Below are 25,575 nucleotides of genomic sequence, written 5' to 3' on the forward strand. Positions count from 1 at the left end.
AGCAAGGCTGGACATCGTGTCCCTGACCCCCAACCCCAGCCGCCCACGGCTCCTCCCAGGATCCCGGCGCCACCCAGGCGCCCGCCCAGGCGCTCTGGCCCGCGTCTCTATGGCAGGAAGCGAGAAACCGGAAGCGGGCCGCGGGGGCAAGGGGCGGGGCCTCGCCTCCACCTCCGCAGCGGACGAGGCGAGATGGCGGCCACCGAAGGGGTCGGGGAGGCAGCGGCAGGCGGCGAGGCGGGTCAGCCGGAGCAGCCGCCGCCCCAGCCGCACCCACCGCCAGCCCAGCTGCAGCAGCAGGGTGAAGAGATGGCGGCCGAGGCCGGAGAAGCGGTGCCGTCCCCTATGGACGACGGGTTTCTGAGCCTGGACTCGCCCACCTACGTCCTGTACAGGTAACGCCCCGGGAGGGCGTGGGGCGGAGGAGTCGAGTCCGCGGGGAGCCGGCTTGGCGCGGGCTGGTCCGCAGGTGGCTCCTTCAGCTGCCGCGGCGTCAGTCAGGGTTCGGGGAGTGGAGGTGTTTCCCGCGCTCTCCCGTGGGCCCCGCTCGCCATGGCGGTGCAGGCGGGACTGAAGCGGGGAGCGCCAGCGTAAGGTCTTTACGGGCTGAGCCGTGTCCCTGTAACCGGGGTTTCAGAGCCTGGCAGCGCCGGCTAGGCTGCAGGGGCTGAAAGGGACGCCTTGCTGTGAACCCAGCGCGGCGAAGCGATGTGTAAGCGCTGCTGCCGGTCTTTGCTGGCACACCTGCACGCAGCCCCGTGCCCACGTGTTCCTTGCTTGGAGTAGCGACGCCGGTTGCCTGTTCCCAGGCGGACCTGCCGACGCGAAGGCGTCCTGCATCTCACTTCCCTCCGTAGTCCTCCGTAAACCCGGTAGATGGCTCACCTGCCTGGATTTGCTGCCTGAGTGAAAGCTGGTGTTTCACAGAGGCTCCTCCCCTCCGGACCTTCTCGCTGGGTTGTGGAAGTGCCCAGGTTCTCAGCACGACTGAGCCTGCTCTGCCAGTCACAGCCTCGCCGTCCCAGGGCCTCTGCCCTAGGCTCTAGGTGTCACGCGCAGGTAGCTGTGTCCTTTGCATCTCCTCCTTCGTGGACACGGTGTCTGGACCGCCTGGAGTCTCTGCCGCCAACGGCTGATCGACGTAGGGAAACACTGAGTGGGTGACAAGAAGACCAGGGGAAGCGTGGCTGAACCTGCTTTGGTCCCGTTGTGAACAGTTCACGTGGAAATTTGTGTCAGCATGTATTGTCACTGTAGTGTCATTTTTACCATTGAGAATGAGTAGTAGTCATGGCTCCTGAGGGGCTGTGCACGCTTTAAACACTTAACATCTGTTACCTCAGCGAACATCTAAAAACAGTCTTCCAACCGTGGTTGGTAAGGTTATCATCCCTGTTTATAAACAAAGTAACTGGGCCCAGAAAAATCAAGTAACTTGCCCTAGGACACTCAGCTGTCGAGTGGTAGAGTGAGTACTCCGGTTTAGGCAGTTGTCAGATTCCAGAACCGGCTCTCTTAGTCACCACCTGGGCCACTTCTCTGGTATACAGCAAACGAATAGCTTTTAATTTTTTTAAAACGTCAGTTCTTAGTGAGTTGTTACTCAGATTTGTAAAAAATGCTGAGTCCAGTCTTTGCCAGTCAGGCAATTAGATCAGTTGTGTGCCTATAGCAAGATATAGTTCTTCCAGTTTTAAAACTAAATTTGAGAGGCCAGCGCCGTGGCTGGCGGAGCAGGTAAAGCCACCACTTGCAGTGCCGAATGGCATTTGGGCCCTGGTTCTAGTCCCGGCAGTCCACTTCTGATCCAGCTCTCTGCTGTGGCCTGGGAAAGCAGTGAAAGATGGCCCAAGGGCTTGGACCCCTGCACCCTCATGGGAGACCCAGAACATCATCCTGGTTCCTGGCTTCGGATTGGCCCAGCTCTGGCCATTGCAGCCATTTGGGTAGTGAACCAGCAGATGGAAGATTCCCTCTCTCTCTGTCTCTCTGTAACTCTGCCTTTCAAATAAATAAATCTTTATAAAAAAAACTTTAAATTTGAAAATGGGTGATTAACATTTTTAATCCAAAAACTATTAGTTTTATTTATTAGTTTGAAAGTTTAGTATGTAAAACAAAGTGGGAAAATATGGTCCTGAAGAACCCAACCATGATTACATTAAGTTCTCTAACTTACTGGTACTGATGTAAGTGTACTTTTTTTTAAAAAACAATTTTTACAAACATCAAAGTTGTTTTTCTTATGTATTTGAATATAATCACTGAAAAAAATGTTTATTTTTAGGGACAGAGCAGAGTGGGCTGATATTGATCCAGTACCACAGAACGATGGTCCCAATCCAGTGGTCCAGATCATCTATAGTGAAAAATGTAAGTTTGTTTTTATTTGAAAAAGACCTGTAAGTCAAACTTAGTAGCAGAGTTGCAGTTCACAACTGTGGGCACTGGTGCAAGTCCTGGCTGCTTCACTTCCAATGTGCCTGGGAAAGCAGTGGATGATGGATGAAATATTTGGGCCTCTGAACCCATGTGGGAAACACAGAAGACACTCCTGGCTTCTGGATTTGGCCTGGTTCAGCCCTGGCCATTGCAGCCATTTGAGGAGTAACACTGGGTCTGTGTTTCCCTCTTTCTCTGTCATTCTGCCTTTTAAATAAATAGATCTTTTGAAAAAAAGAAATTCAGGCCGGTGCCACGGCTCACTAGGCTAATCCTCTGCCTGCGGCGCCCACACCCTGGGTCCTAGTCCCGACTGGGGTGCCGGATTCTGTCCTGGTTGCTCCTCTTCCAGTAGCGGCCACTTGGGGGGTAAACCAACAGAAAAAGGAAGACCTTTCTCTCTGTCTCTCTCTCACTGTCTAACTCTGCCTGTCAAAAAAGATAAAGAAATTCAGGGGCTGGCGCCGTAGTTCCCTTGGTTGATCCTCCACTTGCGGCGCCAGTATCCCATATGGGCGCCGGGTTCTAGTCCTGGTTGCTTCTCTTCCAGTCCAGCTCTCTGCTGTGGCCCGGCAGGCCAGTGGAGGATGGCCCAAGTGCTTGGGCCCTGCACCCACATGGGTGACCAGGATAAGCACCTGGCTCCTGGCTTATAGCGGCCATTTGAGGAGTGAACCAATGGAAGGAAGACCTTTCTCTCTTTTTCTCTGTCTATAACTTTGTCAAATAAATTAAAACAAAAAAATTCATAACTAAGTGGCAGATTAGGTGACAGATTTTTGTCTAATAAAAATCTGAATGATTTAGGGTGAGTTGATTTGTGATTTTTTCATGATGGTTTTTATTTTGTCTGAAGAATGGTGATGATCTAAGTAATGAATGTCACATTATAATACATAGTAGCTGCTATGTGATGGTGCTTTTCCTTTGCTGTTTAATCTGCATGTAGGAGATCACAAATGAGTTACTGTTTTATTTAGAATGTACTCTGGTTGTTGAAACAGCATTTTGAAATATATTTTCACAATGAAATGTTAGGCTCAGTTGGAATACATTTATTGATATTAAAATGAGTGGATTATATTCTTGGACAAAGTAGTCTTTCATAATGAATGTGAAGATGCTTTGTAAATTGAAGGTCATGCTAATGTTAATTGTTAGTTGTTCTAGGAAAGGGTAGAATGAATACATTGGAATGTTAGTTTTGTAATTTGTATATTTCTTTCAGTTAAGGCTTTATTATCCAAGATCATTCCTCTTTTACAAAAAGCTTTTACTATTATAATTTTTTTGATTGTGAAAGGATGGTTAGAAATGTTTGAAAATGTTTGTGTGGGGGTTTGCCTTACTATATATGAAAATGCACCACTTAAAATTAACATAGGGGACCCAAGTGCTTGGGCCCTGCACCCACATGGGAGACCAGGAGAAGCACCTGGCTCCTGGCTTCAGATCATCGTGGTGCACTGGCCACAGCGGCCATTGAGAGGGTGAACCAACGGAAAAGGAAGACCTTTCTCTCTCTCTCTCTCTCTCACACTGTCCACTCTGCCTGTCAAAAAATAAATAAATAAATAAAAATAAAATTAACGTAGGGGAAACTGGAACAGAAATAAACAGATTAATAGAGACTCTATAAATAGAGCACCAAGAGCTCTAAAAATAGATCATCTGTATGTATATGAGAATTTAGTTTGTGATGAGTATTTTATATTTTTATGAAAAAGATTAATCAGATAATGAAAATAAGTTCTAGATAAAGTTCTGGAAGAAACTATAAACATACTAGCAACAAGCAGTAATCGTTTGGGATGGAGAAGGTATTATTAGACAAAATGTAAAACTCAGAATTAAGGGAAAAAATGTGTGTAAAAATACAAAACTTTTGAGAGATTTTACATAGAAAGAGACACAAGGAACAGAAATATCTTTGAAGAGGTGTTAACCTCACTAATGATAGCAGAAACGTAAACTACAACTTTTTCAGGTTCATGAATACCTAAAACAAAGATGTTGGGGAAACTAATACAAGCATACATTTCTATTATGGGTAAAATATTAATATTTTTGCAGAATATAACATTAGTGTTTTAAGTTACTGCATGTGATGTGATCATAAACCACAAAAGAAAATCAAAATAAAAAATTAATATATAATATCAAGGTTCAGACTTATAAAACAGAAGAAACCACAAATGTGGCAGAGGCCTCTTTTAATTAAACTTATTTCTGACTGACATGATTCAAGTTGCAGTAGAGGCTTTCCTAAGGTTAGAAGAAGAAAAAGGGAGGCATCTGTCCTGGGAATAAAATGTGTTTTTTTCCCTGTTTTTTTTTTTTTTTTTTTAGATTTATTTATTTATTTATTTGTAAGAGTTACACAGAAAGAGGAGAGGCAGAGGAGAGAGAGAGGGGGGTCTTCTGTCTGATGGTTCACTCCCTAGATGGCCACAACAGCTGGAGCTGTGCCAATCCAGAGCCAGGAGCTTCTTCAGGTCTCCTATGTGGGTGCAGGGGCCCAAGGACTTGGGCCATCATCTTCTGCTTTCCTGGGCCATAGCAGAGAGCTGGACAGGAAGTGGAACAGCCGGGTCTTGAACCGGCACCCATATGGGAGGCCAGGGCATTAACCCACTGTGCCACAGTGCTGACCCCTAAAATGTGGTTGTTATCTGCTTGCCTATGAATGTTTTCAACTGTAGTTACTATCTGCATATATGTAACCATTTCAGATTCTGCTTGTTAGTGCAGAGCAATGATGTTAACTCTGGTCAGACAGCTTACAGTTCAGAATGTGTGTGGAAAAAAAACATTTTCAGTAATTGCATTCCCATGTGCCGTGTTGTATCAATCCTGTGGCAGCCATGTAACATTAGAATATCCAATCAAATGCATGCAGGTAACCATATAAGAGAGACAAAGAGACTAAAAACATGCATAAGGGAAAACCCTTCTTTGTTCCAGGCTCAAGATTTTAGAAAAGAAATTCCACCTGGGCCTTATACCAGCATAACAAGACTACTTCCTGTTAAGAGGCCTTGGTGTCTTGTCTCAGTACACAAATCCTGCTACACAAATAAGTCAAAAATAAAGCAGTATGAAGAAGATACACCATATAAAACAGGATTGATGCTCAGAATTTAAAAGGAATTCCTACAAGAGACTGAACGCTTAGTCAGAAAACCAACCAAGGGTATGAACTGGTAACCAAAGAACAGAAAGAGTATTCCATTGGCCATTAAATAGGGTGAAAAAATCCTATTGAATTATGAATGAAAATTAAGAAAATTGTAAAAGAGATGCCGTTTCTATCCATGAATTCAATGGCAAAATGTATTTATTGTATTTATTTGAAAGGCTCTATGTTGGCTCACTCCTCAAAGGCCCACAGGAGCTGGGGCTGGGCCAGGCTGAAGCAGGCAGACAGTAACACCATCCAGTTCTCCCACATGGTGACAGACTAAGTACTGGACCATCACCTCCTGCCTCCCAAATGCACATTAGCAAGAAGCTGGAATCAGGAGTGGAGCCAGAACTTGAGCCCGGGAAGTCTGATATGGGAGGTATGTGTCCCAAGCAGTGACTTAACTTCTGGGCCATAATACTTCTCCCAGAGAGTGCGTCTACAGTGCAGCTGCTTGGGACCTCCGCATCCCACGGTGGGGTGCCTGGATAGAGTCTTGGCTACTCTGCTTTGGATCCAGCTTGCTGCTAATGCAGTCCTGGGAGGCAACAGGCGATGGCTCCAGGACTTTGAGTGCCTCCCACTCAATGGGAGACCTGGAGTCCTGAGCTCATGATTTCAACATGGCCCATCCCCTGGCTATTATAGGCATTTGGGGACTGAACCAGCAGATGAAATGCCTCTGTCTTTGTCTCTCTGCCTTTGAAATAAAGTGAAAGGGGGAAAATTTTTACAGAAAAAATTCAATGAGCATGTAATTCTATTTAATGTAGTTAAGAGTTTAGTTGTCACTTTCTGATTAGTTAGGTTTAAGTGTCATTTTATCAAATTGGTTTTGATTTGCCTACATAGGAATCCACAGTTAGAGCGGTCTTCTCCCAGTAGCCTCCCAATTAGGAATTTTAACCGTCTGTGTGTGTGTGTGTGTGTGTGTGTCTCTGTGTGTCTGTGTCTGTGTCTGTCTATCTTGGTCAGTGTCTGTGTCGTAGCCCATAGTTGTTTGATTTTGTTTTTTTTTTTTAAGGTTTTATTTATTTGAGAGGTAAAGTTACAGATGGTGAGAAAGAGAGACAGAAATAAAGGTCTTCCATCCACTGGTTCACTCCCCAAATGGCCGCAACAGCCATAGCTGGGCTGATCCAAAGCCAGGAGCCAGGAGCTTCTTCTGGGTCTCCCATGTGGGTTCAGGGGCCCAAGTGCTTTGGCCACCTTCTGCTGCTTTCCCAGGCACATTAGCAGACAGCTGGATTGGAAGTGGAGCAGCTGGGACTCTAACCATGTGGGATGCTGGCTTCGCAGGTGGCAGCTTAACCTGCTGTACCACAGTGCCATCCCCCTAAATTAAACTTTTTAAATCTATTGTATAGAAGCAGGTAACCTTTATATGTCTCAAAGATTATAAAGAATGGCTTAAAGCTGTGGCACTGTGGATAAAGCTGTGGCCTGCAGTGCCAGCATCCCATATGGGCACTGGCTCTAGACCCAGCTGCTCCATTTCTGATACAGCTCTCTGCTGTGGCCTGGGAAGGCAGTGGAAAACGGCCCTGGTCCTTGGGCCCCTGCAACCCACGTGGGAGACCCGGAAGAAGCTCCTGGCTCCTGGTTTTGGATCAGTGCAGCTCTGGCTGTTACAGTCATCTGGGGAGTGAACCAGTGTGTGGAAGACCTTTTCCAGGTCTCGAACCGGTGCCCACATGGGATGCCGGTGCTTCAGGCCAGGGCGTTAACCTGCTGTGCCACAGTGCCGGCCCCCCATTACCCTTCTTTTAAAGATTTATTTATTTATCTATTTGAAAGAGTTACAGAGAAGGAGAGAGAGATACCTTCCATTCACTGGTTCGCTCCCCAAATGAAATGGCCACAGAGGCCAGCACTAGGCCAGGCTGGAGCCAGGAGCCAGGCGCTTCATCTAGGTTTCCCACGTGAGTGGTAGGGATCCAAACACTTGAGCCATCTTCCACTGCTTTCCCCAGGCTGCTAGCAGGAAGCTGGATCAGAAGTGGAGCAACTAGGACATGAACCAGTACGCATATAGGATGCCAGCATTAGAAAGGGTGGTTTTACCACAATGCCAGCCCCAGTTATTTATTATTTTTTAAAGATTTATTTATATGGAAGGCAGAGTTATAGAGAGAGGAGAGACAGAGAGATCTTCCATCGGCTGGTTCACTCCCCAAATAGCTGTAACAACCAGGGCTGGGCCAAGCCAAAATCAGGAGTTCATCCAGATCCCCATGGGTAGCAGGGGCTCAGGCACTTGGGCCATCTTCCACTGCTTTTCCCAGGCCATTGACGGGGAGCTGGATCAGAAGTGGAGTAGCTGTAACATGAACTAGCACCCATATGGGATGCCGGCATCACAGGTGGTAGCTTTTACCCACTAAGCCATGACACTGGCCACCCTCCCCCTCCTTTTAAATAGCCAGTAAATATCCTTGGGTACTTTGTGTGCATATAGGAGTATATTTGTAAGAACACTACCTGGAACTAGAATTGTTAGGTCAATGAGTATGTAAATTTAGATTTTAAATAGATTTACCTAATTTTCCATAGAGGTTTGTTCTAGTTTATATTACCTTTAGTAATTCATAAGTGAAAGAAGCTTGTTAGAACGCTGAGTGATACCACTTGAGATACCCACATCCCATGTCAGAGGGCCTGGATTTGAGTCCTGGCTCCACTCCTCATTCCAGCTTCCTGCTAATGCCCTCCCTTGGGAGGCAGTAGGTGATGGTACAAGTGGTTGGGTCTTTGCCACCATATGGGAGACCTTAGTGGACTTCCAGGCTTCTGGCTTCAATCTGGCCTAGCCCCAAATGTTGGGGGCATTTGGGGAGTAAATAAGCAGATAGTGTTTCTTTATCTCTGCTTTAAAAAAAAAAATATATATATATATATATATATATATATGAAAGGATAAGGAATTAGTTTACAGTGGGTTCCTTCTAGGGAGGAATACTGGGAGCTTAGTGGAATTAAAATTTATTTATTTATTAAAGTTTTATTATTATTTGGAAGGCAGAGTTTCAGAGAGAGAGAGAGAAATCTTCTATCCACTCAGATGGTTGCAATGACCAGAGCTGACCCAGTCCAAAGCCAGGAGCCAGGAGCTTCTTCCAGGTTTCCCGCATGGGTGCAGGGACTCAAGGACTTGGGCCGTCTTCCACTGCTTTCCCAGGCCATAGCAGAGAGCTGGATCGGAAGTAGAGCAGCCAGGTCTGGAACCGGCACCCATTTGGGATGCTGCCATTGCAGGTGGCAGCTTTATCTGCTATGCCACAGGGCCAGCCCCAGAATTGAAATTTAGTGTGAACCTTTTTATACTGTTGGAACTTTATACCATTATGCACCTTTTTTAAACAGTCTAATCATGTGAGGAAAACACCCCTGTGAGTCTAGTTGAGTTTTCCACACTTTTAATTTGATACCTAAGATCTTTGGGAAGTTTGGAGTCTGGCAGTAACCTACAAAGCAGTGTGTGTAGAGATGTATGTGTACCCATGCTTAGTGCTGTAACACAGGAGAGTTTCAGGGTGGTGGTCACTGTCATTTGACTATTTTGCTTATTGTTAAAAATCATATACATGTAAATTTATTTTACACAGGTATAAGAATATTTTACGTCACTGAGTTAGTTTAAAACAATCTTATTTATTCATTTGCAAGTATCTGTTTACTTTGAAAGGCACCAGGGCAGTGAGGGAGACCTCTCATCTGCTGGTTCACTTCCTAAATACCCACACCAATTGCGCTGGACCAGGCTTGAAGCCAAGAGGTGGGAACTCAGTCTGGAGCTCCCATGTGGGTGGCAGGGACCCAGCCAACTTCCCAGGGTGAGCAAAGCAGGAAACACGAATCAGGAGCAGAGCCAGGACTTGAATCCAGGTGTCTTGTTTTTTAAAGTTGTTTTTCTTTTCTCTTCTTCCTTTCTTTTTCTTTTAATTTATTCAAAAGGCAGAGTGACAGAGAGAGACAGACAGATCTTCCGTCTGCCAGTTCATTCCCCAAATGCCTGCTACAACTAGGGCTGGGCCAGGCTAAAGCCAGGAGCAGGGAACTCCATCCAGGTCTCTCACATGGGTGGCAGGGACCCAAGTACTTTGGCGTATCTTCCCCTATTTTCCCATGTGCATTAGCAGGGATCTGGATTGGAAGTGGAGCATTCTGGACCTGAGCCAGCACTCCTGTATGGGATGCTGGTGTAACAAGTGGCAGCTTAATCAGCTGTGTCTCGGTGCAGGCCCCATAAAGGGTGTGAAGCTCTGTGTCACATGCCTGCCTCCTGGGTTGTTTAAAGTAAAAGAGGGAGTCCTAATGCAGTGGTGTGCTCTTCTCCAGTTAGAGATGTGTATGATTACTTCCGAGCTGTTCTGCAGCGTGATGAGAGAAGTGAACGAGCTTTTAAACTGACCCGAGATGCTATTGAATTAAATGCAGCCAATTACACAGTGTGGTAAGTAATACACATCATTCGTATTTCCATGTCTCATGTTCTAGTTCATGTGACTTTTTTAAAATTAAATTTTATTAAAAGAATATTTCACATTAGGGTGAAGTCAGCAGTTGGAGGAAAAATAGTAATCTCCACCCATTCTTTTCACCCCCACAGTGGGAACTACTTTTTTTTTTCTTTTTCTTTTAATTGTGAGTATGGATTTAGTTGGGTTTAAATTTTTATTTATTTGAAAGACACACACACACACACACACACACACACACACACAGAGTGACCTCCTACCTGCTGGTCCACTCCCCAGATGCCTTCAACAGCTGGGCCTGGGCCTGGGCCAGGCTGAAGCCAGCAGCTCTGTCTCCCCTGTGGGTTCCAGAGATGCAGTTACTTGAGCTATCCGCTGTTGACACCCAGGGTGCACATGAGCAGGAAGGCATAATTGGGAGCAGAGCCAGCACTTGAACCCAGGCACTCCAGCGTGGGATGTGGGTGCGCTGAACAACCTTAAACACTATCAAGTGGTCACCAAACAGCAGTAATTTTTTAAATTAACCTAATATACTTCAGTGTTACTTTTACTCTTTTCATTTTGGACCTCATCTATTTCATCTGCAAAGGAAAGATCATTCTTCACTACTCTCCCTCCATTAAAATGAATAATCAATTTATGGTATATACTAACTCACTTTTTTTTATAAGATTTATTTATTACTTATTTGAAAGGCAGAGTTACAGAGAGAGGGACAGACAGAGATCTTCCACTGCCTGTTTACTCCCCACATGTCTGCTGGCCAAAGAGCCATGAACTTCTTCCACGTTGCCCACATGGGTAGCAGGGGCCCAAGTACTTGGGCCATCTGCTGCTGCTTTTCCAAGGCTATTAGTAGGGAGCTGGATCGGAGGTGGAGCAGCTAAGATTTGAACTGCTGCCCAAGTGGGACACTGGTGTCTCAGGCAGTTGCTTTACCTGCTGCTCCACAATGCCAGTCCCAAGATTTATGTATTTAAAAGTGTTTAGTTTTCCTTCCGATTTATTGGTAGAATTCTAGGTTAGAAGTCATTTTCTTTCAGAATTTTAAAACTGATTTTCCTTTTTTTTTTTTTAGCTTCTGTTTCAGGTTGAAAAGGTTACTATTCCTTTGCCTAAACTATTTTATACTGAAGTTCTAAGATTTTTTTTGTTTCTTTTTGATGCTCTTTCTGGAGTACCTTTTAGTTGCATATTGTACCTCCTGAATTGTCTTTTCTTACTTCATTTCTTTTTTTAATTTGATTTTGAGATATTTCCTCAATTTTATCTTCTCTTTCACTGACATTTTAATACACTTTTAATTTTAATTGACACATAATTGGACATATTTATGAGGCATAGTGTTTACAAAAACGAGTTTGGAGCTGCTTGCCACTAGAAGCCAGTACTCAAAAGACTAAGGATTGATGGCGAGAAATCGGGTTTATTCAAGAGGCTGGCAAGCTGAAGAGATGACCAAGGTAACTGCCACCAAGACTATCTCAGGTTTGCAGGTTTGCAGGAGAGCTATTGAAGGGAGCAGAAAGGAAAGGAAAGAGGATCAGGAACAAGGGGAACCAAGAACAGGGCCTGCTGTGCGTTGGCTTTGGCCCAACAGTAAGGGGCTGGTTGGAGTCACAGTGGTTATTTTCCATTTGCAGTCATAAATCTCATCTGCCCAACGTGCTGACTAGAGCCAGATTACTGTGCAACTTCAGCTGAGTTTCTCAAGGTCACTGTCTGGAATTCTCAAGCAAGCATTCTTCATTACTTAAGTTAGTTGCAAAGCCTGTGGCTAAGCAACTGTTTCTGCAATGGAGAGTGAAAGAGAGGACCGGTTCTGTTAGCGTTACATTTCATTCTCTTGGCAGTTAGGTGTTTCACATTATGTTTTGCTAGGTCAGTTAACACTGTGTGTTTGCTCATGTTTTGCATGTTTTGTTGTCCTTTTCAGGTTGCCGTGGTTTTCCCTTGTCCCTATTCTCTGCTACCTTCTGTTTTCCTTTACTATCCTGTTAGTAGAATTTTATTAGAGAGTGAGAATAAATTCATTTATATAGTGTATTTAACTGGCATTCACAGTATGATATTCAATCATTTTATGTCTGTAAAATACACTTTCTTAATTGTTAAGAAATTTCTGACTATAATAGTACAAAGGAACTTAGAATGCAATTTGAAATTTTCTGAACAGTTTTTTTTTTTTTTTAAAGCAGTATACCTAGAGTCGACCTAGAAGCCAAATGCTTGTATTTAAGTGCTCTATGCTATGGCCATACCACCCTGAACGCATCTAATCTTGTCTAAGTGCTCTATGATGCCTACTTTTCTTTAATAATAATGAAAGGGAAATAGTGTTTTCCCTATTTAGCATTTATTTTTGGAAGATAACTTTTAGGGGCTGGCATTGTGGCACAGCAGGTTAAGCATCTCATATGAGCACTGGTTCAAGTCCGGCTGCTCCACTTCTGGTCCAGCTCCCTGCTCTTGCATCTGGGAAAGCAGCAGATGATGGCCCCTGCCACCCATATTGGAGACATGGATGGAGTTCCAGGCTTCTGCCTGTGGCCTGGCCCAACCTTGACCATTGTGATCTTTTGGGGAGTGAACCAGAAGGTGGAAAATCTCTCTGTCTCTGTCTCTCTCTCTTTCTCTGTAACTCTGCCTTTCAAATAAATAAATACGCTTTTTTTAAAAGGTAACTTTTAAAGTAGACCCTAGATTATTCTCTGCTTATGTACTGAGTTAGACATTTTGAAGTAAAAATAAACCAGAATGAGCCATGTTTTTAGGAAGTATTTTTTTAATCATTTGACTTCACCTGTGAAATTAAGAGAAACTTGTTTGATTTATGAGTAGCATTTTTTTTGTGATTCTAAAAGTACAATATTTGATATGTTTATAATAGAGTTTATTATGTGAAGAGATGTCTTTGCTTCTCATTGTGGGACACTGCTAAACAGCTTAATTAAAATTAACTAATAATTAATTGGTTGTCCTTCATTCCTTAAAGTTCAGAAATTTACTTCCATCTCCTATTTGTTGCCTTTCACTGTTTTTATTTTAGGTGCTTGATTCTTCTAGTTCTAGATGCTTGCATGAATTTGGACAACCAGAAGCAGTGAGATTGTTAAACATTCTTTGTTCCAGAGAGTACCTACCAAAAATGTGGCTAACATATTGTTGTCCTGTAGCTTTATTTGATACAGTTGTGAGGCAACTTAGGTGGAGTAATGAGACTTTGGATGCTTGCTGTTTGCTCTAGGCATTTTCGGAGAGTTCTCTTGAAGTCCCTTCAAAAGGATCTACATGAAGAAATGAACTACATTACTGCAATAATTGAGGAGCAGCCCAAAAACTATCAAGTTTGGTAAGATGAAAGTAGGAAGGAGACACACCGCTATGCTTACAGTACTTGCCAGTGGATGTTGAGATAATAGGGACATTTTGTTTGCTTCTTTAAAATTCCAGCACTTTACATTGGAGCTAATGTTGCCTGCCATATAGGATTGTTAGGGAGATTCATTGAGATAACTTCATGTTCATGCTCAGAATGCTGCCTCACTGTGATTAACACTAAGCTGTTAGCTGCCATTGTTATTTATTTCAAGTTTCAACATCAGTGTGCAATACTGCTAGAGCCAAAAAAAATTTTGAGTGAAAATTTGGAAAGTGTTTTCTATTCATTATGTTATAATGACTTTCTGGTATTTGATCTTTTGTTCATTTGTTTATTTGTTGTTGTTGTTTTTAATTTATTTGACAGATAGAGTTATAGAGTGAGAGAGAGACAGAGAGAAAGGTCTTCCTTCCATTGGTTCACCCCCAAAATGGCCGCTACGGCCAGAACTATGCCGATCTGAAGCCAGGAGCCAGGTACTTCCTCCTGGTCTCCTATGCGGGTGCAGGGGCCCAAGCACTTGGGCCAGCCTCCACTGCCTTCCCGGGCTACAGCAGAGAGCTGGATTGGAAGAGGAGCAACCGGGACTAGAACCTGGTGCCCATATGGGATACTGGCACCGCAGGTGGAGGATTAACCAAGTGAGCCACGGTGCTGGCCCCTGTTCATTTGTTTATTTAAGCAGTATTGATACTGGAGATACAAAGAGGAATCTGACATGGTCTAAAGGGGAAAACAAATAATAAAACTAATTATTTTACAGAGCAGTGTGAAAAGTATGATGATAGAGTTTTTTCAAAGGGTATATTTGATCTAGAAAGTAAGGTCCTAAGTTAGCATGAACAGAATATGGGGATTGTTACGAGTGGGGCAGTAGAGTGGAATAGGAAAAAAGAAAGAGGTTTTGGAGAAAGAAGACTGAGCAGATATGGAGGAAATAGAGTCCAAACAGTACCCAGCAGGTGATGAATGTGGCTTTGAATGACAGCTTCCATGCTGTTGTGGTGAAGAGGCAGGGAGGAGTTCTCTGCTTTCTGTGCTACTGCCTGTCTGCTCATAACACAGGAGTTTCCAACATTTTATCTTTTTCTCACACAGCGACCCACACACACACACCCCGCACAACTTTATGCCTGAGATTTAAGGGAAACTTTTGAAAGGAAGAGCCTCTGAAGCAAAGAAAATACTCTGAGCGGAGCGTGGTTCACTCAGGGGACTGTATGTAGTTCTGTGTTATTCGAGTACCTTTGAGGGGTCTGAGGACGTAGGCACTAGAAGATTAGAACGTGCCTTATAAGCATTGCTAGCAGTTGGCTTATTTTAGTGGCAGTGAGGAGCTACTGACAAACTAATTCAGGCAGCGGCGTGATTGGATTGTGTCTCAGAAAGTTTATTCTGATGGCAGGTGGAAGATGGAGCAGAATCGGTTAACAACCCTGAAGTGTGATAGGTCCTGGGGTGGTGCAGGTGGAGATGGAGTTTCAGATGTGCTGGGGACAAGGAGAGAGCAGGGTACCTTCGAGAGAAAAGCTTTCAGTAAGTTTGGAAATAAAAGCGATGAGTTTTGATGTATAATTTATTGAGAGAATGATTTCGGTACTTTTGGCTTGACAGTTGGTGGTGCCATCACTTAGGGAATTGGTGAGGCAAAGCAGCAATTTTTGGTAAAGAAAGATGGGATCGATATTGGATGGGTGGAGTTTGTAGGAAAACCTATATCGAGCTGTCCAGCAGGTGGTGGAAAATGTCTCTTGTGGAGTGAGGACAGGATGATTGAGGACGGGATCTGGGGCTGTCTCCTGGCTGCAGATGCGGTGGAAGCGTAGATGTAGATGCGGCTGCTCTGGGAGAATTGGAGTAGAAGGCTGAGTGTAGAATGCCGATGAGCACCCTCATCATTCAAGGGACAGGTGAGTGTCCGAGCTGACTTATGGGAAGCTGTCACTGTTGTCCTAGAAACCAAGAGAAGAGAGACTGAAAAGGAAAAGGAAGGTCTGAAGGGGGACAGAGCAGTGGCTTTGTTAATTAGGTGGTTGTGAATGCCCACATAAGCTATCCTCCCACCGGGGGTGGGGCTGGGTGGGTAGCAGGCTGGGCAGGGGCAGTTCAAGGAGGAGGAAGGAAGGTAGCAATGGGTTGAATTTGTAAGTGGGAAATTAAGATTGGGTATTGAGAAATGAAGACACAGTGGTATCAGAGCTTTGATTTTGTTTTTTTTGTCACAGAGGTAAAGACTCCATGGTGAGGAGAGAGTTAATACAAAGAGAGAAGTTGGGAATTCTGGAGAAAAGGGGGGATCAAGTCAAGGCTCAGGGTTGGGAAGGGGTCCAGCCCATTAGTTAGCCTTAGGAGGAAAAGCACCTTCATCCCAAACATGCACAGATATGGAGCGTAGGCTGCCATCTGGCCCACCTGGGTAGTAATAGGCTACATAATCAACTGTTATTTAAAATTTAAAAAGATTTACTTATTTATTTGAAAGCATGAGTTACAGAGAGAGAGCGAGAGAAATCTTCCATCCTTTGGCTCACTCCCTGAATGGCCACAACAGTTGAGACTGGGCCAGGCTGAAGCCAGGAGCAAGGAGCTTCTTCGGGGTCTCCCACATGGGTGGCAGGGGCCCAAGCAGTTGGACCATCTTCTGCTGCTTTCCCAGGCTCATCCAGCAGAGAGTTGGATCGGAAGTAGAGCAGCATCCATATGGGATGCCAGTGTTGCAGGCTGCAATTTTACCACTATGCTGTAACACCAGCCCCAAGTGTTATTCTTAAGGAGTGTGCAGCCATATACTGTTATAGGCCTGATAGTCAACAACTGAACACTGTTTCGCAGGGTGGCAGTATTATACAGGTTTTTGTTGGTAGAGTTTTATTTAGCTAACAACTTTACTGCTGTAGCCTCTTTGTTTATAATTGTTGTTCAATTCATAAAAAATTACATTATAAAGTACTTTTTTAAAAATATGTATTTGAGAGGTAGAGTTAGAGAGAGAGAGACAGAGAGAAAGGTCTTCCATCCATTCGTTCACTCCCCAAATGGCCTCAACAGCTGGAGCTGCTTTTGAATATTCAGCAGTTTTTTAGTTATGGTACTTTTTTTAAAAAGAGAAATTTATTTTCATTCCTTAAAGAGAGGCAGAGAGAGAGAGAATCAATCTTCCATCCATTGGTTCACTCCTCAAATGCCTGCAACATTCGGGGTGGGGCCAGGCTGAAGCTAGCGGCCTGAAACTCAACCTAGGTTTTCCAGGTGAGCAGCAAGGACCCAAATACTCAAGCCCTCATTTGTTTTCCCCGAGGACATCCATTAGTAGGAGGCTGTGTTGGAAGTAGAGGAGCTGGGACTCAAACCTGGCACTCCAGTATGGATGCGGGCATCTCAAGTGGCATCTTAACTGCTGTGTCAAATGCCTGTCCTGCTTGTTAAACACAGAGCTGTTTTATCAGAGAGTGGGAAGGTGGGATTGGGGGAAGAGGAGAAACACCTGTCTACTAGTTCACTCCTCAGATGTCTTATAACAGCAGGGACTGGGCCAGAGGCTGAAGTTGGGAGCTGGAGACTCAATCCAGGTCTCCCATGTAGATGGCACGGACCCAAGTACTTGAGCCATTGTTTGCTGCCTCTTGGGATGTGCATTTGGAAGCAGAGGGCCTAGGAGTTGAGCCAGGCACTCCCAGCACTGTTAACACACATAGTAACCACATGCCAACCTGTGCCACTGTACATTTTGAATTGCCTGCTCTGCCGGTTCCTGTTACAACCAGTATAGTACAAGTAAGGCAAATCCTATATCCTAATTAATTGATAGTTTTTTATAATCAGTCCTTTTTTTTAAGATTTATTTATTTATTTGAAAGTCAGAGTTACACAGAGAGGAGAGGCAGGGGGAGAGAGAGGTCTTCCATCCAATGGGTCACTCCCCAATTGGCCGCAACGGCCAGAGCTGTGCTGATCTGAAGCCAGGAGCCAGGAGCTTCCTACAGGTCTCCTACGCAGGTGCAGGGGCCCAAGGACTTAGGCCATCTTTTACTGTTTTCCCAGGGCATAGCAGAGAGCTGGATTGGAGGTGGAGCATCTGGGTCTTGAACCGGCACCCATATGGGATGCCGGTGCTTTCAGGCCAGAATGTTAACCCACTGTGCCACAGCGCTGGCCCCTAATCAAAGTCTTACCATGAAAATATATGTTATAAGATAAACTCTTCAATTTAATATCTTTAAATGATAGACCATAAGAGCATCTTACTGTTTTGTTTTGACAAATCAGTTTGATATATGAGAGAATCTAGTTTTTAACTTTCCTGCAATACAGAATTTACCAGGAACCCGGACAGATACAATGCTGCTAGTACTCACTGACTTGGAAGACTTCTAAAATAAACTTATGGAGAAATATAGGATTTTTCTCTTAGTGTAGCTTGCCTTAATAGTTTTAAGATGACTTCTTAAATTTGCCATGCATATAGATAGATCATTCATTAAGCATATATATCCTTCCCCTTTTCCTATCAAGCTTACTCCCTTTAGTATAACGAACAATATACTATAGTAGATTTTTTAAAAATCAGCTTTATTGAGATGTAATTCACATGCCATGCAGTTCACCAATTTAAGTGGTATAATTTGGTGATTTTTTTTTTATTTTTTTTATTTTTTGACAGGCAGAGTGCACAGTGAGAGAGAGAGACAGAGAGAGAAAGGTCTTCCTTTTGCCGTTGGTTCACCCTCCAATGGCCGCCGCTGCAGCCGGCGCACCGCGCTGATCCGATGGCAGGAGCCAGGATCCAGGTGCTTTTCCTGGTCTCCCATGGGGTGCAGGGCCCAAGCACCTGGGCCATCCTCCACTGCACTCCCTGGCCATAGCAGAGAGCTGGCCTGGAAGAGGGGCAACCGGGACAGAATCCGGCGCCCCAACCGGGACTAGAACCCGGTGTGCCGGCGCCGCAAGGTGGAGGATTAGCCTATTGAGCCACGGCGCCGGCCTGATTTTTTTAATATAGTCACACATAAGTACAACTATTATCAAAGTAAATTTTAGAATATTTCCACTTGGAGGCTTTTAAAATATTTTTCAGCTGAAAACAATTGAATAAACAGAACCCATTATAAAATTCTTAGAAGTAGGGCCAGCATTGTGGTGTAGCAGGTAAAGTTGCTCCCTGCAGTGCCAGCATCCTGTGTGGATGCTACTTTGGATCCTGGCTGCTCCAGCTCTCTGCTATTACCTGGGAAATCAGTAGAGAATAGCCCGTGTCCTTGGGCCCCTGCACCCACATGGGAGACCTGGGACCCAGAAGAAGCTCCAGGCTCCTGGCTGTGGATTGGCCCAGCTTTGACCATTGCTGCCTTTTGGGAAATGAACCGGTGGATAGAAAACCTCTCTCTCTGCGTCTGCCTCTCTGAAACTCTTTCAAATAAATAAATAAATCTTAATAAAAATTCTTAGAAGTATTTTCCTAGCACATAAGCTCATTTTGAGAGGTATATCATAGCTGATTTGCCAGGGTACAAGTGTATTCAATTCTGTCCACTAACTGGTGGTGTGAGAAGTTGCTTGTAAGGTCTTTGGGACTTAAGGAAAACTGACAGAAGGATTCTGTACTTGTTCAAATAGGATCACGTTTCCTCTGCTCTCTCATTGTATAATCTGGTAACGTTGCAAAATTCTTAGAAGTTTGGAGGTTTTTGTTTTGTTTTGTTTTGTTTTGTTTTGTTTTGTTTTTTTTGACAGGCAGAGTTTGACAGAGACAGAGAGAAAGGTCTTCCTTCCGTTGGTTCACCCTAAAATGGTTGCTACGGGCCGGCGCACTGCGCTGATCCGAAGCCAGGAGCCAGGTGCTTCCTCCTGGTCTCCCATGCAGGTGCAGGGCCCAAGCACTTGGGCCATCCTCCACTGCCTTCCCGGGCCACAGCAGAGAGCTGGACTGGAAGAGGAGCAACCGGGACAGAATCCGGCGCCCCAACCGGGACTAGAACCCAGGGTGCCAGCGCCACAAGCGGAGGATTAGCCTAGTGAGTCATGGCGCCGGCCAGAAGTTTGGGGTTTTCAAAAGATTACATATTTCCAGATTTAGCTTGACATAAACCTTCTTTAAACTATAGATTTCTGATACAATTTTGCACAAAAATTACTGCATTATGGTTTTTCAACTCTTGCTCATTGTCCTGAAGCTCTTTTTATGCAAGTATGCTAATACTTTATATTTTCAGGAAAATATAAGCATATATATATAAACATTCCAGGAGGAATGTTAAACCTGGATTTGGGACCAAGCTCACTGATTTGACTTTGCAAGGAAAAATAGGCTTTCAAATCAAGCAACAATTTATAACCAAAACTTTAGTCCCAAGGATTCTCACAAAAATATTACAGATGACAGCTTGAAAAAAAAATTACACGTAACTGAAAATTCAGCTCTGTAGTATGCCCTTAAAGTGGCAGGAACATTGATAGTTTTGAAATCTCAGATTTCCAAATAAGGACTTTTATAAAGCCAGTGTATTTTCTGCAGCATTCGCCTAAAGAACTTACGGCCTAAGTGAAGGTGCGCTTCCTTCTATACCAATGAGACAACCTCTGCCCAGGGTTAAGACTAGTTAGATGCTTTAAAAACCCATACTCTTATTTAATGGTGCGCTTTTTATTTTTCCCTGCTGGCTTGTGTTGATAGCAGCTTTTAAAAATGATGTGTTCATCTACAGCTGCCTGAAATGCTTCCTTTGTGTCACATTTTCTCTCCAATACAGTCTTGAGAATTAGACATGAATTTTTGTTCTTGAGAGTCCCTTCCACATCATTTAAGTAGCATATGTAGTTGATGTGTTAGTTCTTTTTTTTTTTTTTTTACAGGTAGAGTTATAGACAGTGAGAGAAAAAGACAGAGAGAAAGGTCTTCCTGCCGTTGGTTCACCCCCAAATGGCTGCTACGGCCGGCGCTGTGCCGATCCGGAGCCAGGAGCTTCTCCCTGGTCTCCCATGCGGGTACAGGGGCCCAAGCACTTGGGCCATCCTCCACTGCCTTCCCAGGCCACAGCAGAAAGCTGGACTGGAAGAAGAGCAACCAGGACTAGAACCCGGCACGCATATGGGTTGCTGGTGCCGAAGGTGGAGGATTAACCAAGTGAGCCACGGTGCTGGCCCTGATGTGTTAGTTCTTGATAAATTATCACAAAACTTCTTGCCCTTCTTCTCTGGCTTTAGGCATCACAGACGTGTTTTAGTGGAATGGCTGAAAGATCCGTCTCAGGAGCTTGAGTTTATTGCTGATATTCTTAATCAGGATGCCAAGAATTACCATGCCTGGCAGCATCGGCAGTGGGTCATTCAGGTAGTACCTTTCTTGTTAAGTATTTTTCATGTTCTTATTTTTTAACTGAGATAAATAATTAATATTACTATTAAAGTTTATACATCTAGAGCAAAGCACACATGTACATGAAAAAACACAATGTATAATAAGAAATTAAGATAATTAAAACCTGACACGCTAAGGTTTAGTACTTGTAATCTCTTTGGATATGTTGGTAAGTAACGTCACTTTAAAGAATAGTAAATTCTAACATTTTGCTTGAATTTGTGTCACATCTTATATTTGCTAGCAAATTGAGTACAAAAAATAGTCTTTTAATAGGGTTGCATTTAATTAACGGGTATATATTACATGTTAAAATCTCTGCATATATAGATGATTTCATTATATCATGATTTCACATAACAGTTAACGTATTTTGTTCTTACCCACGTGTTAAAATTTTATGCTGAATCCTGAATAGAATGATTTTAACTCCCACTGTGGGCCTTTTATTCTAGAAAACAATTCTAGCGTTGTTTTCTGTGAATTTTTCACAGGGATTGCTACCTTCTGCACTGTTCATTATATCAAGAGCATTTCGTCAAAAGTTTTTTGCTTCCAAATTTAAAAATTCTCCAAATTTATTTAAAGTAATATATTTTTAAAGATATTCAGTATTTTTATTTTTAAATGTTTTTGTTTATATATATTTGAAAAGCAAGAAAAAATAGAAATCTTCCATCTACTGATTTACTCCCCAAATGGCTGCAACTGCTTGGCTGGGCCAGACCAAAGCCAGAAACCCAGAACTCAATCTGGATCTCCCTTGTGGGTTTCAGGTATTCAAGTACTTGAGCAGTTGTCTGCTGCCTCCCAGGATGTACATTATCAAGAAGATAGATTGGAAGTGGAGGAGTTGGGGCTTGAACCAGTCACTCCAGTATGGGATAACAGCATCCCAAGTGACCACTGCTGCATCAGACACCTAGCCCTTCATTTCATTTGAAAGACATAGAGGCAGACAGATGAGATCTTCATCTACTGCCCACTCTCCAAATGCCTGCAACAGCTGGGGAAAGTCAGAAACTCAGTCTGGGCCTCCCATGAGGGTGACAGGAACCCACCTCCCAGGGTGCACATTAGCAGGAAGCTGGAATTGGGAGCTGGGGCCTGAGTGCCAATCCAGGTACTCCAGTATAAAATAGGGGTGTCCCAAGCTGCCTGTTAAGGTACACTGTGCCAAATGTCTATCCTGGTATTATTATTATTTTTTTAAGATTTATTTATTTACTTGAAAGGCAAAGTTAGAGAAGGAGAGACACAGGCAGAGAGTCTTCCCTCTGCTGGATCACTCCTCATATGCCCACAACAGCGAGGCCTGGACTGGACCAAAGCAAGAGCCAAAAACTTCATCCAAGTCTCCCATATGAACTCCATCCAGGTCTCCATGCCTGCCCCATACATACTCTTAAAGTCACCCATGTTGGGGTGAGCATTATGGTACAGTGGGTTAAACCCCTACTTGGAATGCTGGCATTCCATTTCGGAGTGCTAGGGGTCGAGTTCTGCCTCTACTTCTGATCCAGCTTCCTGCTAATGTGTACTCTGGGAGGCAGCAGGTGATGGCCCAAGTATTTGTGTCCCTGCCACCCAAGTTAGAGACCTGGATTGTGTTACTGGCTTTTATAGTCATTTGGGGAGTGGACCAGCAGAAACAAAGATTTCTATTGCTTTCATTCTACCTTTCAAATAAATAATACAAAAAAAGGGGGGGGGGGCTGGTTCTGTGGTGCAGTGGGTTAAGCTGCTGTCTGCAGTGCTGGCATCCTATATGGGTGCCAGCTGGAGTCCTGGCTGCTCCACTTCTAATCCAGCTCCCTGCTAATGCGCCTAGGAAAGCAGCAGAAGATGACCCAGGTGCTTGGGCCTCTGTACCCACATGGGAGAACCTGAAAAAGCTCTGGCTCCTGGCTCTGGCCTGGTCCATCCTTGCCTGCTGTGGCCATTTGGGGAGTGAACCAAAGGATGGAAGATCTCTCTTTCTCTGTCTCTTGGTAACTCTGCCTTTCAAATAAATAAATAAATATTTAAAATAAATTAATCTTAAAAATTCATGTAAATCACTGGTTCTTAAGCAGGGATGGTTGTGACCTCTTGGGGGACATTGGGCAACGTGTGGAGGCATTTTTGATCGTCACAACTTGGGGCATCTGGTGCATAGACGGCATGCATGCTGGTAAACCTAAAATGTTCAGGATGGTCCCTACAAAAGAATGAGCTAGTCCAGCTTGTCAGCAGTGCCAAGGCTAAGAAACCCGAATACTTGAGCCATCACCTGCACCCTCCCAGGATGCACGTTAGCAAGAAGCTTAATCAGAACTACATGAGCTCAGACTTGAACCAAGGACTCCAGTATGGGATGTGGGTGTCCCAGGCAGCAGCTAAACCACTATACGACATTGCCAGTCCCAATGTATTTATTATTTTAATATTTATAAGTTCATGCAATTTTTTAATAATTCTCACATTTTAATTTTAATGCACTTATTTGGCTCTTGGCATTGTTCCTAAGGAAGATTTTATTGATTTTGTTTTTCCTTTATCATACTAATCCTGTTTTTATAATATAAAGATTTATTTATTTGAAAGATCTACCGAGAGGGAAGGAGGGAGAGATGAATGAAGATACCTTTAATCCACTGTTTCTCTCCCCAAATGGCTGCAACAGCCATGGCTGGGCCAGGCCAAAGACAGGAGCACAGAACTCTATTCTGGCCCCAACATGAGTGTCAGGGCCCAAGCACCCAGGGCATCATCTGCTTCCCTCCAAGAGTACCAACAGTGGAGCAGCACTCTAGAGGGGATGCCAGTGTTGCAGGGGGCAGCCCAACCGGTGCTGTAGTGCCAGCCCCTGCACTGATTGTTTTACAGATGAGGAAACAGGCAACAAAACCTACTGACCTTTCACGGAATTTTAGATAAAACTAAGGAACAAATCACTATGTCATGTTTACTTTCAGAAAAACCATAGTTCTAGCCCTATACAGATCAATACTTTTTATTTTTATTTTAAGGTTTATTTACTTATTTGAAAGGCAGAGCTAGAAAGAGAAATATCTTCCATCGAGAGAGAGAGAGCGAGCGAGCGTGCGCGTGAGCCAGCTTCCATCCACTGATTCACTCTCCAGGTATCCCCAGTGGCTGGAGCTGGGCTATGTGAAGCTGGGAGCTTCTTCTGGATCTCTCAAGTGGTTACAGGGGCCCAAGGACTTGGGCCATCTTCCGATGTATTCCCGGTGAATTAGGGAGCTGGAATGGAAGTGGAACAGCCAAGAATCAAGCCAGCACCCTTATGGGATACCATAACCACAGGCAGCAGCTTTATCTGCTACGCCATAGCACCAGACCCAATCAATACAATGGAAGTTAGAAATGTTATTCCAAAGCCAAAATTTACCACTTTCTGCCCTCAAAGTATTGTATCTCCCTATGAATGTTTTGAAAAACCACAATGAAGTACGTTGGAAGCAGAACTTGTTTACAATCCTGGCAGGGCACCTCAGCAGTAGTAATCAAGTGGACCAACGTTTGGGGCATGAGCTGTGCCAAGCACTGGAACACAAAAGTTCTCATCCAGGACAAGTGCCTAACCTAGCAGTTAAAGGTGCTGGTTGGGGTCTGCTGTTGTGGCACAACAGGTCAAGCCACAGCTTTGTGATGCCAGCATCCCATATGATCACCATGTGTGTACGATGGCTCCACTTTGATTCAGCTCCCTAACAACATGGCTGGGAGGACAGCTGAAGAAAACCCAAGTGACTGAGCCCCTGCCACCCACACAGAAGCCTCAATGGAATCCCAGGCCTGTGCCCTTGACCAGCCCAGTCCTGGCCATTGTGGCTGCCTGGGGAGTGAACCAGCAAATGGAAGATCTCTGTCTCTCTGTCTTTGTCTCTCCTTTCCCTATAATTCTCCAGTGGATTTATTTTTATTATCATCTATCAAATCAGGGGATATCATATTGAAATTCATATTCTTTGTTACTGTCAAATAAGAGAGATAACTACAGTTAAGTTTTTCATAATTTCCCCAACTTTTGCAGTGTTGTAAAATTTTGACATAAATTGTCCTTCCCCTTTGGTGGTTTTATGTTTTAGCTGTTTTTATTTGAAATGCATATTAACACACACACACACACACACACACACACAGACCTTTTGTCTGCTGGTTGACTACCCAAATGGCTGTAACATCCAGGCCTGGGCCAGATCAAAGCCAGGAGCCTGGAACTGCAGCTTTATCTCCTATGGGTGACAAGAACTCACATGAGCCATCATTTGCTGCTTCCTAGGTGCCTTACAGGGAGCTGGGTCAGAAGTGGAGTAGCTGGGACTCAAACCAATGCTCTGATATGGATTGCAGGCATCCCAAGTGATTATTTAACCCACTGCGCCTCCAGTTTTGTTAATTAAACAGCTTTATGACGGATAATTTTTACATCAAATTCCAGCTGTATAATTCTCTACTTTTTTTTTTTTTTTTTTTTTTGACAGGCAGAATTAGAGAGAAAGGTCTTCCTTCTGTTGGTTCACCCCCCAAATAGCCAGGAGCCAGGTGCTTCTTCCTGGTCTGCCATGTGGGTGCCGGGCCCAAGCACTTGGGCCATACTGCACTGTACTCCCAGGCCACAGCAGAGAGCTGGACTGGAAGAGGAGCAGCCGGGATAGAACCGGCGCCACAACCGAGACTAGAACCCAGAGTACCAGCGCCGCAGGTGGAGGATTAGCCTAGTGAG

General features: G+C 44.2%; 1 protein-coding gene across 2 annotated transcripts in view; it reads left to right on the top strand.

Moving 5' to 3' along the window:
* The first annotated feature begins 126 nt into the window (after positions 1-126).
* FNTA (farnesyltransferase, CAAX box, subunit alpha) overlaps positions 127-25,575 on the top strand; it is a 32,471-nt gene continuing 7,022 nt past the window's right edge. The window contains exons 1-5 of one of the 2 annotated variants that reach the window (XM_008273904.4): positions 127-395; positions 2,288-2,373; positions 9,965-10,079; positions 13,355-13,459; positions 20,690-20,816. In XM_008273904.4, coding sequence (XP_008272126.1) covers positions 193-395; positions 2,288-2,373; positions 9,965-10,079; positions 13,355-13,459; positions 20,690-20,816 — 636 coding nt within the window. In that variant the 5' untranslated portion in view covers positions 127-192. The remainder of the gene's footprint in view (positions 396-2,287; positions 2,374-9,964; positions 10,080-13,354; positions 13,460-20,689; positions 20,817-25,575) is intronic. The other variant, XM_017350343.3, reaches the window with a different exon arrangement.

The sequence above is a fragment of the Oryctolagus cuniculus genome, chromosome 2 (assembly GCF_964237555.1).
Source record: "Oryctolagus cuniculus chromosome 2, mOryCun1.1, whole genome shotgun sequence".
NCBI lineage: Eukaryota > Metazoa > Chordata > Mammalia > Lagomorpha > Leporidae > Oryctolagus > Oryctolagus cuniculus.